This window comes from Ursus americanus, chromosome 5, assembly GCF_024610735.1.
Source record: "Ursus americanus isolate L20-20 chromosome 5, mUrsAme1.1.p, whole genome shotgun sequence".
NCBI lineage: Eukaryota > Metazoa > Chordata > Mammalia > Carnivora > Ursidae > Ursus > Ursus americanus.
This window is the reverse complement of record NC_142131.1, coordinates 70,844,543-70,861,222: the sequence shown is the minus strand read 5'-3', so window position 1 is coordinate 70,861,222 and position 16,680 is coordinate 70,844,543. Positions and strand designations below refer to the sequence as shown.

The window sequence follows — 16,680 nt, the reverse complement described above, 5'->3', positions numbered from 1 at the left end:
TGATTACAGTGTGCTAAATAAATATTATTTTTACTATTTTTTCATTTCCCTATACATTTATTGCCAACCATAAGAGTTTTATTGTTTTGAAAATATTTTTCCTAGTCACAGAATATTTGTAATTTTTCCTTTGTTTATTAAGATTACTTTACAAGGGTTTCAGCTTGCATGGTCGTTTTCATGTTCCTGTGCTACTACGCAAAGCAAAAATGGCCTGTTTGTATCTTCTGCTTCTGTGATCAGCCACATCTTTCACATTCTCAACTTGTGGATGTTCTTCTTATTTTCTTCTATTATTTGATACCTAACTATTTGCTGCTGACACCAATCCTTTATGCATGTTAAGCAATAGCTTTTATTTTTCTTGTATCCTATATACTTGGGGTAAAGACAGGTATTTGTCTTTCCTTGTTCCTCATTGCCTTTTGCAGAGTCATTCATTTATTCAACAAATGTTTGTTGAGCCTCTTATTGATATGGGAATATCTTTATGTCATCTTCATTTTTGAAGCACAGTTTTCATTGATAGAGGATTCGTGATCAGGAAGGCCTTCTTTAACTCTCTTGTTCCTGGATCTTGTTCAATTTCTGGCTGATCTGCCGTTGTCCCAATTCATATCACAGCCTCAGGCTAGTTGAGAGCTTAGCCTTTCCTTGGTGTTTGGTACTGAGATCTCTGTTTTTGACAGTGCCACCGGGCCTGGGATTTTTACTCCAGTCAGCCGCCTCTGGCCATGCAGCAGAGTTCTTGGTGCTCGTGGACTGCCCTGCTGCCTCCGGTAGAACAGCTGCAGCACAGAGCGGCGGGGGTGGGGTAGCAATGCCCCGACCAAAATGCCAGGTTCTCACTGTTTCTCCAGAGATTCCAGTAGATTTTTCTTGAGTAAGTGCTTCTCTGTGTGTTGTGTGTATTGATGAATTTCCAGTATCTTTAAATGGTTCTTTTTTACAACTTTGTGCAGTTTTACTTTTGCTTTCTGGTGAAGGACTTACGAGCTTCTCTTTCAGCTCTTTCAGAGTTCTCCCATCCCTCCTATGTATCTTCACTGGGCTTTCCTACACCAAAGATTTTATAACTTCAGATTTCCCATATCTCGTCTTCCATCTTCACTCTTAACTGTAAGTTATAAGGCATTAAAACAGAGAATCACACAAGACTCTAACCATCCTGTCATGAAGCTGTAACATTTGTTCCCATCTTTCTCATTCCTCCTGTTATTAAGGAGGAAGAGTCCTTCCTATCAGAGACTTCAATTCTGTTCTGAATCCCAATTGTGCTTTTCTTCTCTACTCTTGACTCTCATCCCTGTTGACTGCTTCCCATCAGGACAGAAGTGTGCTCTACTGTCTGTCATTCCAAATCCTGCTTCGATCCCGGAACTTTTTCCAGCTATTACTCCATTTCTCTGCTTCCTGTTATCATTCAACTTTTTAAAACTATATATACATTTTTTTCCTGTTACCTTAGGTCTCTTTCATAGTTACCCACTGTGTGACTTCTGACACAGCAACCCCACTGAAGCTGCTGTTGAGATTCATGGGGCATCCATGTTGTCACATATAACTGAAACTTTTTTATCATCATCTCATTTGAACTCTTAGCATTATTCAACACATGGGACCATTTCCTCCTTGAAAATGCTTTTTTGTCTTGTTCCCTTAATGCCATTCTCTTCTAGTTTTTTTTTCCCCTAACCTTACTATTTATTCTTTCATAGTCTCCTTTCTTCATTCTTCCCTTTCCACTTGACCTGTGAATCTTGATCTTCTTCAAGATTTGGGTTTTTGATATTTATTTTGTCCAGAACCTTCTTTTTATAACCAAAGTTCTCTCGAACCAGTAAATGGCATCTTCATCCTAATAGCTGGCTCAAGCCAGAAACCTACAAATAGTTTTTTTCTTCTCTGTCCCTTGCTGTCCATACTTATTGGCATATCTGTCAGTGCTTTCCCCAAAATATAGTGTCAGTATGTTATTTCTCTCCATATTCCTCACTAACACATACATCCATGTTGTTGGAAACCAACCTCTGTGATCTGGAGCCAAAATATAACACAAAGACAGAGTTAGGGGATAAAGAAGAATGATAGTTTTATTGCTTTGCCAGGTAAAGGAAGCTGTAGCCGGCCAGTGCTTTCAAAAGTGCAGACCCACATAGGGTAAAAGGCTGTGGGGTTTTAGAGGAAAATACAGAATCTGGGTGGTTTAGATAGGAATCTGGTGGCAGCTGGCAGCTCTGTTCATCATGTCTTCCAAGATGGTCTCTGACTAGCGCAGGCACCAGCCATCCGAATCTCATGACTGAGTACACACTGAAGTCAGTGAGATGTCCACATTGATACTGAGTTCCTACAGAAAAAAGTCGGGGGGGGGGGCCTTCAAGATTGAGGAAGAGAAAAATTTGTTCAGTTTAAAGCCAAGCCTTGCTGAAGCACAGTGTGTCCATCCAAATTTCCATCCATCTTTACATTTCTATAGCGGTTTCATCCAGACTGTCAACTCTTGCCTTACTTGGCTACTCAGGTCTCCATTTCTGGTCTTGCCATTTGAGGTTTTTTTTCTCATAAGGAAGTGGGCATAGTCATATTCTTAAGAAATCTCAATACCTGTCCTCTATTTAAAACTCACTGGTGGCATTCCATTACCCTCTTTACTGTGACCTACAAAAACCCTGCCCCACATGTCTCCTGCCATTGTCTTCAGTGTTCATCTCAACACTTATCCTCCTGCGACAGTGGGCTTCAGTCAAACCACTTCCTTTCCACACCAAACTCTTTCACATTAAAGCCTTTCTACCTACGATTTCCACAGCCTAAAATGCTTTTCTTCCCTCTTGTTCTATGGCTTACCTCTTGTCCTTTCAGTCTCGCTTAAGTGCCACTTTATGCAGAGGCCTTTCATGATCAGCTTCTGTCAGTTCTTGTTACTGTTCTCAATCCCATCTGTCCTCTTTTCTGTATGGCACAACTAAATACAATTTCTATTCAGTTTTCTGTTATTTGACTGTTTTTTTGTGTGACTCTCAGTGCAGTGACTGTGTTTATGTCTTAAAAATCCTTATAGCAAGGGCGCCACCCAGATGGTTAAGCGTCGACTCTTGAGGTCAGGTCTTGATCTCAAGGTTGTGAGTTCAAGCCCCATGTTGGGCTCCAGACTGGGGCGTGGAGCGTACTTAAAAGAAAAAAATTCTTATGGCAAGTATAGTTTTTGACATATTGATACTTGATAGATTTTTTTGTTGAATGGCTGAATTAATAAGAAAATTGTGTAAAGTGATGTTGAAGGTATAGAATGTCAAAAAAAGAAGCAGCCAAATACTGGTTACTTTACTTTTTTTACATTGAAGTACCTGAAAATGGGATAAATTGCTAATATGAGACTCTGTAATTGAATGTTTTAAATTAGAGAGTAGAATGATAAATTCTGTAACTTTTTTATTTTAGCCTTTTCTACCCCCTTCCCAAAGTAGAGCAGAATACGATTCAGAGGAGAGTCTGGAAAGTGATGACGACGATGATGATGTTTTAGCCTCAGATTTCCATCTCCAAGAACATTCTAATTCAAATTCATATAGGTATGGAATATTTAATTTTAAGCTTCATTTTAAAAATTCATCTTGGCTTATATACATAATTTTAAAAATAATGCGTATGAAATTGATAGCTTATTGAATTATAACACACATTATAACTCAGACTTCTTTAGATGAAATTGTTAAATTCCTTTCTTTAAGTATAATTACACAGTTTTTTATTACCCATGAATCGGTACTCACAAATGCTGTCTAACTATTCCTTGCCCTTTGCTCCCTGAGATAAACAAACTCCACTGTTTTAGCCTAGAAAATGTAATCATTTTAGTATAATACTAATACTCTAAGATGTCAATGATTACTGTCTTAAAAATGGCTTCCACATATTATAAAAGTCATAAATGTTCAAAATGTTCACCCTCAGCTCCCATGCTATTTTATCCTTACAAGCAGGAGTAACAGGATATTATCTTGTCCCTCTTGATACGTCGTATGTCTCTGAAAGGTGTATATATTTTATTAAAACACTGTATGTTAATGGTTTGATAGAAAAATAGAAATTTTCCACAGGAAATAAGTAGTATATTAACAAAAACGAAATACTCATTGTTGAAAGGAGGAATTATTATGAGATTTTTACTTGCTAGTATATTGGTTTTTTCCTGTTGACCCAGTTTTGTTTTTTGAATATACTAAAATATTTACGTGTCTCAAAAGTCATTCAAACCCTGTAACTTAATAACAACAGAAACCAAACAACCCAATTAAAAAAGCAGGCAAATGACTTAAATAGATATTTTTCCAAAGAAGATACACAAATGACCAATAAGCACAAGAAAAGATGCTGTCATTTATCATTAGGGAAATGCCAATTGAAATGACAATGAGAGATTATTCCATACCCGTTAAAATGACTACTATCCAAAAAACAGAAAACAACAGTGTTGGCAAGAATGTGGAGAAATTGGAACCCTTGTGTACTGTTGGTGGGAATGAGAAATAGTGCAGCCACTATGGAAAAACGTATGGTAGTTAGGAAATTAAAAATAGAATTACCATATGATCCAGCAATTTCACTTCTGAGTATATACCCAAAGAAATTAAAAACAGGGTCTTGAACAGATATTTGTACAAACTGTGCCTGTTTCGACAGCACATATACTAAAAAAATAGGATCAGTATATGTAGAAACCGTGTTCATAACAGCATTATTCATAATAGTCAAGGGATAAAAACACCAAGTATCTGTTGACAGATGAATGCATGAACAAAATGTGGTATATTCATGTAATGGAATACTATTCAACCTAAAAAAGGTTGGAAATTCTGACACATGTTACAATGTGGATGAACTCTGAGAACATGCTCAGTGAAATAAACCAGTCCCAAATAGACAAACACCATGGCAATGGTGCATAATTCCATATATGAGATGCTTAGAGTAGTCAAATTCATAGAGACAGAAGGTAGAATGCTGATTGCCAGAGGCTAAGAGAAGGGGGAAATGGGGAATTATTGCTTAATGGGGGTAGTGCAGTTTTGCAAGATGAAAAGAGTTCTAGAAATAGATGGTGGTGTTGGTTGAATATACTTAATGCCACTGAACTGTACACTTAAAAATAGTTAAGATGGTAAACTCTATATATACAATCTAAAGTAATAAAAAGCCAGTACTCTAAGAAATAAATGTTTCACTTTAAAAGAGAAGTTGAAAGTTCTTTTTTTAATTAAAAAAAAGCAAAAATATATAAAATGTAAAATCTCACATTTCTGTCTTCCACCGAATTTCTCCTCTACACCTTCTACATATACCCATTTTTATTAGTTTCTGTTTTATCCTTCTGTTTGCAAAATAAGTGTGTTTATAGGTGTGTAAAATCTTTTTTCTCTACTTTCTTTCATGGAAGGTAGCAGGTGGCATAGTATATATAATGTTCTATAATTTGATTATTTATTAATACATACTGGAGTTCACTTCATATTAACACTTCAAGATTCGTACTCTTCTGGCAGATATTGGTTGTTTCTACTCTTTTGCTCTTATAGGTAAAGCTGACATGAGTAACTGCATGTATATATTGTTTTGTTTTTCTGGAAGTGTATCTGCAGAGTAGATTCTTGGTAGTGAAATTGTTGGATTAGAGAGTGGTGTACTCTTCTGAAGCCCTAAGTAAATTTTTAACAGATCTACTGTTATTTTATTTTTAGTTGGTCATTGATGCGCTTGGCAATGGTGCAGTTGGTGCTCAACAATTTGAAGACTTTCTATCCCTTTGCAGGTCATGATCTTGCAGGTAATAAATATCTTAACATGAACTAATAATTATTCCCATTGCTTTTGAATTACTGTTTTGTATTTTTTTTTTCAAATAGTCGAGAAAAACTTTAGTAACTTCCTGTTGTAGAAGATAGGTTTCTTTTAACCAGACCGGCCATCTGTAAATGTGTCTATCATGTTGTTAGGTGCCGTTAGGAGGACAGTGTCCAAGAAAGCAGGGGATCTGAACCTGACGTGATTGATTGTATTGAGACCTCTAGTTGGAGGTGTTGGGGGATTTAATAGCAGTAGACACATAGAAAACTAAGCAAACTTAGAAACTTAGTGATTATTAACTCCAGGGAAAGAAAAGATTGTGCAGAAAGAAAGAGGTATGATAGTATACCACATGGTCCAGCTGTGATCTATATTTATAGTTATAAATAACAGGGTAAACACAAAAACACCAATTTAACCAAAAATTATTATGTGACTACATTGGAATGATGGAGAGAGTAGTTTATTCTCATATTCCATAGTAATAAATGAGTACATCATTTCTTTTTTTTTTTTTACAATAGTGTTTTATTGAAATCTGTCTTTTTTAAATTTAAATTCAATTAGCCAACATATAGTACATCATTAGTTTTGATATAATGTTCAATGATTCATTAGTTGCATATAACACCCAGTGTTCATCACATCATGTGCCCTCCTTTAATGCCCATCACCCAGTTACTCCATCCCCCCACCCACCTCCCTTTCCACAACCTAAGATACATTTGAAATACAAATGGTTTGTCACATTCTTTGGAATTTTTAACTTATGACTCAGGGCTAAATATATATCATTACAGTAAATTCAGTGAAAAAATACTACACAGCTCATGTAACTGCACTTTCCACAACCTTGGTCCACTTCACATCAGGCATTCGCAATTATCACCATTATCAGCCTCATTATTGTCACACCCATCAATTATCATTCATCTTTGGTCTAAACTCTTAGCCAACCCAGCCAATTTGAATCACCCTCTTCTCTGAGTGACTACCCCTGGCTCTCTTATAATCAATGAGACAAACACAGTTGTCCTTAAGTATGTGTTAATTTGCAAGACATGTCACCTCAGCCTTTGTAGATTTCTTGTCCCCATCTCTAGATTTACCTGTGATAGCTCTGGTTCATCGTGCCTCTATATAAATAGTTTTTCTTTCCTCAGATGCTCCTACCTTAACACAGCTATGAAGAGAAGGGAGGGATTCAAAAGAGGCAGTTTCTGTCTCCAAAGTAGATGCTGTTAATTAGCATATTTTTCTGCCCCCAAGGTCCTAGAAACCTCCAGCACTTCCTTTCTCCCCTTCTCCCCTTCACACCAGCAGTATCTCTTTCTCCTTGTAGGTACCTGGATGCTCTTGGGTCCTTGAGTTCCTCCTAGTTGCCCTGCCTGGGCTTTCTATTCCTGGACATATTATAGGCTCCACATCTCTGCTCATCATTAACCATCCCAAGTGATAATAGGTGACAACACCTGGTGGCATCATTCACTCAGAGTCACTGAAGAGTAACATGGGACTGATGCCCAAAAACTCTGACCTCAGGCCTGAGGACTCCCCACACACATGTATTGCAACATCCTCAGTTGGCTCATGCTTTTTTTTTTTTTTTAAATGATTTTTTATTATATTATGTTAGTCACCATACAGTACATCCCCGGTTTCCGATGTAAAGCTCGATGATTCATTAGTTGCGTATAACACCCAGTGCACCATGCAATACGTGCCTTCCTTACTACCCATCACCGGTCTATCCCATTCCCCCACCCCCCTCCCCTCTGAGGCCCTCAGTTTGTTTCTCATAGTCCATAGTCTCTCATGTTTCATTCCCCCTTTTGATTACCCCCCCTTTCTTTATCCCTTTCTTCACCTACCTATTATGTGACTACACTGGAATGATGGAGAGAGTAGTTTATTCTCATATTCCATAGTAATAAATGAATACATCATTTCTAAAATGGAAAAATCCAGAACTCACAGGATAGGCATATTATTTCGATTTTTGGAGGTGAACAGCAAGAATAGCTAAAAGTTGAGAGTGGAGTGAGGATCAGGAGAATGAAAGTATACAGAACTAGAAAGAGCTGAATTTCATGGTTAAGTATTGTTTAACTTCTTTTTTTTTTTTAACTTTTGTGTATCCTAATTTTCTAAATAAATCTTAGTTACATACTGTATAAAAATTGGACTGATGCAAAGATTTAAAGCAATTATTTTTCCCCTCCAACATATTTTCATAATATTCGGGCATAATTTTTCATGTGAAATTAAAGCAAAAAGCAGTAATTGATATAGCAGCACTTTATATCACAAGTCATAAATATTATTCCAAGTTGTAGTAGTAAAAGTGTGATATAATTTCAACTCAGATTACTTTTTTCTATTGCTCTGGGACACCTAATTATGTTGAAATAGAGATTTATTACATCTTTTTTTTTTTTTTTTAATCCTCTGGAGGTCTCTCCCCACCTCTCTTGCACATCTCTGCCAAAATGTCTGTCTCAGTCATTCTTACCCTTGACTGTAGCATTTTACTGAAGAAGACAAACGTGGGTCATGTTTATTTTCTCTTTTTAGAGCTTCCAGTTAGTTCACCACTTTGTCATGCAGTTCTAAAAACTCTTCAGTGTTGGGAGCAAGTTCTTCTCCGACGACTGGAAATCCATGGTGGGCCACCTCAAAACTACATTGCAAGTCATACCTCTGAAGAGAGCTTGTCTGCAGGTCCTGCAATTCTCCGCCATAAAGCTTTGCTGGAACCTACAAACACTCCTTTCAAGTAGGTTGTCCTATGGATACTGTTTTTAAGTCAGACTTTTAATAAATCAGAATGTTATCAATTAGTACTTTAAAAATTTTTTTTTAGGCCTTCTGTGTTTCCTTTGTGGTTCTTGGCTCATATCTGTGTCTTTGTTTGATGTATATTGTAGGCTTAGCAAACATTTCCTGCAAAGGTCCAGATAGTAAATATTTTAGGCTTTGCGGACCCTATAATCCTTGTTGCTGCTATTAAACTGTCATTGTAGAGTGAAAGCAACCACAGACAATAAGTAAACAAATGGACGTGGCTGTGATCCAATAAACTTTATTTCCGAAAATGAAAGGCAGGCTGAATTTGACCTGTGGGTCATAGTTTACTTCCGCCCACTCTGGAAGAGTGCTGTTCAAAATATTTAGTTAGCAAGCTGTTTTACCATCCATGAGGAAGGAGATGAAGCATTTGCACCAAAAGGTAGATCAATACAGCGCTTGCTTCATCAATAAATTCTTGCTACAAAGTGTTAACCGAATTAATAAACAGTGTACTTAGTGGCTTAATGACATAGTTGATTTACATTATTTCACACGTTCTTACCTTAGTGAGCATCAGTAACAGAGTTCATGGACTGGTGTGTGTTCACAGACCCTGTGAGTATCTCTGCTTCTAGGTCTCTTCTAGGAGAGATCTGTTTTGGTAGATACTATGTTTCTAGGGGTCAGCAAAGTGCAGCCGTGAAGCCATATCCACCCATCCTCCTACAATGTAAATAAAGTTTTATTGGATCACAGCCATACCCTTTCATTTTCATATTTCCTATGGGTGCTTTCCTATCAGTGACTGAGTTGAGTGGTCGAAAGATAACCCACAAAGCTTAAAATATTTACTATCTTGTTTTTTTAAGAAAAAGTTTGTGGACTGCTGTTCTCAGTGATATGGTCAGTCTGATTCCAATTAATTTGTTATTATAAACATTCATAGAGCACCAAGGAAATGTGGTCAAGTTAATCAGAAATCTCCAAAGTGTATAATTAAATATCCTGTCTCTGTAGATCCAAACACCATCTGGCTCTGTCTGTGAAGAGACTTTGGCAGTACCTGGTGAAGCAGGAAGAAATTCAGGAAACCTTTATCAGAAATATATTCACAAAGAAAAGATGTCTAAATGAGGTCTGTATACGTTAAAACCTTTTTACTCTATTATTACTGAAGTCTTTTGTATTATGTAGTCATAAAAAATAAGTTGCATTTTACAGACTTAAAAAAACTCACTTTTGTATCATAAACGTTTATTATGCAGTTAGTAGATAGAAAAAGTGATTGAAAAGGAGAAAGAGAGAGTATTTTCCTAAATCAAGTTAAAGTAACTAATTCAGATGTATTTGGAACTTTTTTTTTCCCCCAAAAAAATATTGTTTGAGTGAAGATTCAACATCTTGTTTGCTGTGCTTTGAGTTGTCATGATTGCCTAGTTAGGAGACAAAGTAGAAATTTCCCATGATTTTCATGATAATTAAAAGAAGTTTATCTTAGAAGTTTAGTTGAAACTAGGTTGGTGTACTGAGAACATTTCAAATATGTACATTTTCTCTTTATTCTTTTGATTATGCTTCTTAATGAAATTTTATAAACACAATTTATAAGTATACTCTAGTTGATTATACTTTGATATTATCCTTATACTGACCATTTTTCTCATATTAACATAATACTTCTTTTGTTGTGACAGTATTGCAATTAGAAGATATTGGTAAACTCAGTAGTGGACTTAGTGATGGTACTAATTCCTTATGTCTCATGGACTGGTAACAAAAGAGTTTCAAGACCAGCAGCTGGTCTGTGGATCACATTTTGAGAAGCATTGAACTAGGCTTAAAGCAAGCCTTGTATGGTTTTTTAAGTGGGAGGGAAAACAAGAAGTATTTCACTTGGAGAAGTAAGGAAATAGAATGGCTTCTTTTTCCTGATTTCATTCTTTTTTAAAAAAAATTTTTTGAGACATTCGACATACAATGTTACGTTAGTTTCAGGTGTGCAGCTTAGTGATGCAACTAGTTTATGCATCAGAATAGTTTCTTAATAGACAAGTTAGCAAAAAGCAAGATGGCATATAACCTTAATGAAAAAAAGGAAAAATTACGCAGATCTCATTGCCTCTCGGTTTAAACACTGTTTTATAAGAGGCAACTGTGTGCACTATTATTTAGTTTTTGCCAGATTGTATATTTGAATTAGCCAAGCCAGGAAACAGACATAATTTTTGGCTAACTTAGAAAACTTCTGATGTATGCACCTTAGCATAACATTGAAAACTAAGCTAACAATAGATAAAATAGATATAATACAAATGAAGTATTTTTATTTTACCTTATGTAAAATGTATCTTAAATATCAAGTATATGAATTACCATCAAACAGTTCAAGAAGACTTTGGGATACATAAAATTAAAGAGGTACTGGATCAGAAACATAATTAATTAGGGTGTATTTACTGGTGAGGTAATGTTTCTTATTTTATATTAAATACATCTTTGCCTAAAATAATGTATTAAAAGTTAAAACAGTCTCACAATAATTTATAAACACCTGCTGCATTATTCTATATAAAAAGTATGTTTACTCTGTTATTTCTTTGTTTTTCTGATATGGATGTTAGCATAATAATTTCACGTACAAAATCATTTTTTGTAATATGAATATGGAAGTTAGCATAATAATTTCACGTACAAAATCATTTTTTAAAAGACATGGCCATATTTGATTAATATAGGTGTAAAAATAAAAACATTTCTCCACTGCTGATGTAGTCATTGTATTTGGGAAATTAAATAGTTCTCAAACAAAACAAAAAGCTATTACACCGTTAGATAGTCTAGCTGAATCAGGCAATAGTATCACTAAGGAAAGAGAGTAGTATGAGCAAGCCAGAATGCATAAGGAAGGGTAGCAGGTAAATGAGAATAAATACACCTTTTTAATTCCTTTGCTATTGTATTTTTAGTTTCCTTAGGAGTTTGATGATACCTTAAGTTATTTTTGTTATTATTTTAATCAAAAGCATGCTTATGGAAGTTGGACTAAAAGCTTTATAATTATTAGTAAGCTAAGTATTTTCTCTGAATTTTAGGCTTTTTATCTGCAAAATGAGTATAATACCCCTTAATATGCAATTTTTGACCAGTAGATCTAACTTATTTAAAACCTGGCATAATTAATGGTAGTTACTAGAAATTAATTATTACCGCTTTATTTTATTCTTTTTTAAAATTTCTGGTTTTTATTGTTTTATTCTTGATGGTGATATTCTTAAAAGTAGTGATATTTTGATAAAGGGAATATGAAAATGAAAAACTTATATGGTGAATCATAGATTGGATGGAATTAAACAGAATATTAACTTCATAGAATTAGTATATTATTATTTAATCTGTACTGGACAGTTGACTAGCTTATTTTGGGTATTAACAAAATTACCTTCCATCTCTTTTTTTATAAAATGATTGTATTTAAGTAGTTTGAGTCCAAGTCACTGTGACTTTTCAGGTGTTTAGGAAATAGATACCAGACAGGCTCTATGTTTTGGATGGGAGGATTCTGAAACCGCTGCTTCTTCTTTATTCCTTACGTGTTTGAAAATGAAGTTTTCTCCATCTGATGTTAAAATTTAAAATCCTGGTGTATCCTCAGATCTTTTCTTTTTATATACTGCATTTTTAAAATAGAAGGTCTTTCCAGTTTATGTTTATTTTGAAATTAAGTACAGATAGTTGCAAATAGACTGTATCTGAATGGTTTCCAACCAGAAAAAAATACTTGATAGCTGTCGTCTTTGGTCCCCTACTTAATATTTCTGTTTTCTTTCATTTTCTAAGAACTAAAGGTGTTGAACCACTTCTTTAACAAATGCTAATATCCCCTTTTGAGAACGATGTGTGCCTTCAAGCAATTTATTGACTATTTCTGGCTAAATAAAGAGAAATAATTAGAAACCTAGAATTCTAGATTTTCTAATCAGGAGATTTTCTTGAGGAGTGAGATACCATAATGGAGACAAGACATAGTAGGATGTATGAAGAAGAACAATTTGACTTTAATTTTCAGGTGAGAGTACTGTGGCACCAGTAGCTCTGGAATTTGTAATATTAAGAACTGTGGGCTCAATTTTGCTTTAATATCAACATTTCAAAAATAAGTCGCTTAAAATTTCTTGGGAGGTGAAATAAAATTTATGGTGGTGGTTAAATGAGTTCTGAGGGATTAAGTTTTCCCCAACCCCTCACCATGCTACCCCCACATGCTCCTTTCAAGATGTATGATATTTAAAAAGTAATAACTCATCCAGTGTTGTTTTCTAGTAAATTCGGTTAAAAATATAATTTAAAAAAATATCCCCAGTATTTTGCATGTTATATCTCGTCTTTACTCTTTGTCATGTGGTTATTCTTTCTTGATGAAGTCATTAGAGGACAACTGTGAAACCATCAAAAATTCTATGATGGAGGAGCCAAACATCAATAAGGTACAAAATATCATTCAACTGAAATTAGAAATTGCATTCTTTAACAAGAAAAACTTGTTTGCATTTTAGTTTTGAACTGTACTTTGTTTCCAATGCAGTTAAATCATTGTTCCCTCAAATTACTCTTCTTTGGTTTCAACAACTTAAATATGCATTCATAAAAATTGTTTCTGTTTTGTTAATAAGAGAATGCAATTTTAAAGGGAGTTGAATGTAACCTGTTTTGGCTACAGATTTTTCTGAGTAAATACAACTGAAGTTCTTAATAAAATGTAATTACAATAGCCATTATAGAATTATAGTGGTATTGGTCTATTTTTGCAAGTGTCACTTTTGAAGTTAACATTCTCTCCTGTGCTGTTAATTCCTTAAAATACATCAAATATTGTTATGTAATATTTATTTTTCTGGTAGAAATAGCATATAGCACATTGCCTTGTGTGTAGCAATTTCTCATAGCACTTGAGATCAAGAGCAAAAATTGTAGGAATTTGTGTAAGCATGAACGATCTCCCAAATGTTCTATGATCATACATTCAAATATAACTTTTATTAAGTTGATTTTTTTTTTAAGATTTTATTTATTTATTCGACAGAGATAGAGACATCCAGCGAGAGAGGGAACACAAGCAGGGGGAGTGGGAGAGGAAGAAGCAGGCTCATAGTGGAGAAGCCTGATGTGGGGCTCGATCCCATAACACCAGGATCACGCCCTGAGCTGAAGGCAGACGCTTAACCGCTGTGCCACCCAGGCACCCCTAAGTTGATATTTGACTCATGTGTTTCTTATTCTGACTTGAAGTCCCTCTCAACAAAATAATTTTCAGGGAAAAATTTCTTGAACGATATTTTTTTTAAGGCTACTAATTCCCACTGTTAATTCTTTCTCCAAGAAAATCTTTTGGTAAAAATAGGAAAAATAATTCTATGCAATTAACTGAAAAGACGGATTAGCTGTCAAGTGTATATTATAAGTCAAACTTTGGCAAAATAAATTTATGCAGTTCATACTTTGGAAATATTTACTGGCCTTTGGGAGTTTTGAAAGAATGTAGTTCAAACTTCTAACCAGTTAACAATAAGTCCTTGCCTAAGTAATCATTGATTACTAGTCTATACATTATCATGAATTCTCATCCAAAGATTTTTCTTTTCACACTATTTATAAAATGTTAATAATCAGAATGTGGTATTTCTATAGTAATCACACTACTTTAAAAGGTAGTCATTCTGTTTGGTAAGTTAACATCATAACCATTTTTGAACAGAATTTTCCAAGTGTCTGCTACAGTTTTGTTTTAAACAGGTTGGTTAGGTATACCTGAGTTAAAACAACTGCACATATTTATTAAAGTGTAGTTTGACTGATCTTGGCATATGTATACACTGGTTAAACCATCACCACAATTGAGAAAATGAATATAGTCATCACCCCCAAAACTTTAATTTCCTTCTTCCTGATTTCCTCCCACCTCTGCCCTCTTCCTCTACAGGTAGCTACCAATCTGCTTCCTCATATTATAGATTAGTTTGCATTTTCTGGAATTTTATGTAAATGGAATCATATAATATACCTTCTTTTCCCCCAGCATAATTATTGTGAGATTCCTCCATATTGGGTATTTTAGTAATTCATTGCTTTTTATCGCTGAAGTGTATTCATTGTATCACTGTCCCATAATTTGCTTATTACAAAAATAAGCACTTGAGCTCTTCCCATTTCAGAACTATTTCAAATAAGAATGCTCAGAATGGTCACACGCAAGTCTCTGTGTATGGGCATACGCTTTCATTTGTCTTGTGCAAATGCTTAGGAGTGGAATGGCCAGATTACATTGTAGGTGTGTGGTTAACTTTTTAAGAAACCACTCAAGTATTTTCCCAGGTGGTGGTACCATTTTACACCCCCAGCAGCAATGCCTGAAATCTCCGGTGCTTTACCTCCTCACCAACACCTGACATGCTCAGCCTTTTTATTTTAGCCATTCCAGTAGGTGTGTAGTGGTTTTAATTTGCATTGAGCATCTTCTCATGTGCTTGTTTATCATTTGTATAACTTTGGTTTAAGTGTCTTTTCAAATGTGTCTTTCTTTGATTGGGTTGTTTTCTTAATAGAGTTTTAACAGTTCTTTATTTTAAATATAAGTCATAGCTGATTGGCAAATGCTTTCTCCTACTCTGTTGTGTGTCTTTTTAATCCCTTTACAATTTGTTTTAAACTGAGAAGTTTTTAATGGATACATTGGACCTCATCAAAATTTGTTCTGTGTATGGACATTCTTTTTGGTGTCATATATAAGAAATCTTTGCCTAACTTAAAAGTCACAAAGATTTTCTCCTGCTTTGCTCTAGTTTTAGTTTCACAATTAGTGACATTACTTCCATTACTGCAACTTCCCAATGAAAAAGAAATCTAAAGCTCTGTTCTACAAAGAAATCACAACCCAAAGGCATTGTTTAAATCCTACAAAAAAAATTTTAAGTCATTTTTTTATATGGCACAAAGTATGGGTTGCAGTTATTTTTTATAATCTGTGTATCAGTTATTTATCACTCTTTTCTGCAAAGATTAGATTATCTTTTCCTCCACTGAATTGCTTTTCCTCCTTTTAAAAAAACCAATTAATATGTATGTGTCCTAGATTCTGTTTTGGACCATTGATCTATTTATCTTTATACTAATCTCCCACTGTCTCACTGCGCTGACTAGAACTTCCAGTCCAATATTGAATAGAAGTGGTAAAAGCAGACATTTTTATTTTGTTCCTGATCATTAAGTATGCTGTTATCTATAGTGTTGTTTCAGATATCCTTTATAAGGTTGAGGAAGATTTTCTGTTCTTAGCTTGTTGGAAGTTTTTAATCAGTAATAGATGTTGGATTTTGTCACATTTTTGTTTTTTGTTTTTTGGGGGGTTTTTTGGCTACTGTTGAGATGTTCATATGGTTCTTATTTTAGTCTGTTAATACGGCTAAATAGGTTAATGGATTAGTTTATGTTAAACCAGCCTTTCATTGTCTGACTAATCTTCATTTGGTCATAATGTGTTTGTTATCTTTTTTATGTATTGGTAGATCTGTTAAGAATTTTTGCATTTATGTTGATGAGGAATATTGGTTAATGGTTTTTCTTAATGTTTTGGGGTTCTTTTTTTGTTTTTAAACTAAAGCTGGATTCATAGGTGAGTTGGGAAATATTCTCTTTAATTTTTCAGAAAACTTTGTGTAGAATTACTATTATTTCTTACTTAAGTGTTTGGTAGAATTCACCAGAGAAACCATCTGGGCTTGGAGTTTTTTATCTACAAATTCAGTTTCTTTAACAGATATAGGGTGAGTCAGGTTATTTATTTCTTCTTGAGTGAGCATTAGTAGTCCATGTCTTTAAAGAAATTTGTCTGTCTAGGGCACCTGGGTGGCTCTGTTGGTTAAGTGTCCAACTCTTGATTTTGGCTTAGGTTATGATCTCAGGATTGTGAGATGGAGCCCTGTATCAGCCTCTGCGCTGGGTGTGGAGCCTGTCTGATTCTCTCTCTCCCTCTGCCCTTCCTGCCTCTGT

At 34.8% G+C, this 16,680-nt stretch overlaps 1 protein-coding gene across 5 annotated transcripts in view; it reads left to right on the top strand.

Annotated features, from left to right (window-relative positions):
- Window positions 1–16,680, top strand: part of DMXL1 (Dmx like 1) — a 128,548-nt gene that overhangs the window by 80,881 nt on the left and 30,987 nt on the right. For 3 of the 5 annotated variants that reach the window (XM_045794874.2, XM_045794876.2, XM_087862365.1), the window contains 5 exons: window positions 3,445–3,575; window positions 5,742–5,827; window positions 8,422–8,623; window positions 9,655–9,772; window positions 13,059–13,121. In XM_045794874.2, coding sequence (XP_045650830.2) covers window positions 3,445–3,575; window positions 5,742–5,827; window positions 8,422–8,623; window positions 9,655–9,772; window positions 13,059–13,121 — 600 coding nt within the window. The remainder of the gene's footprint in view (window positions 1–3,444; window positions 3,576–5,741; window positions 5,828–8,421; window positions 8,624–9,654; window positions 9,773–13,058; window positions 13,122–16,680) is intronic. The other 2 variants (XM_045794877.2, XM_045794875.2) reach the window with 1 other exon arrangement.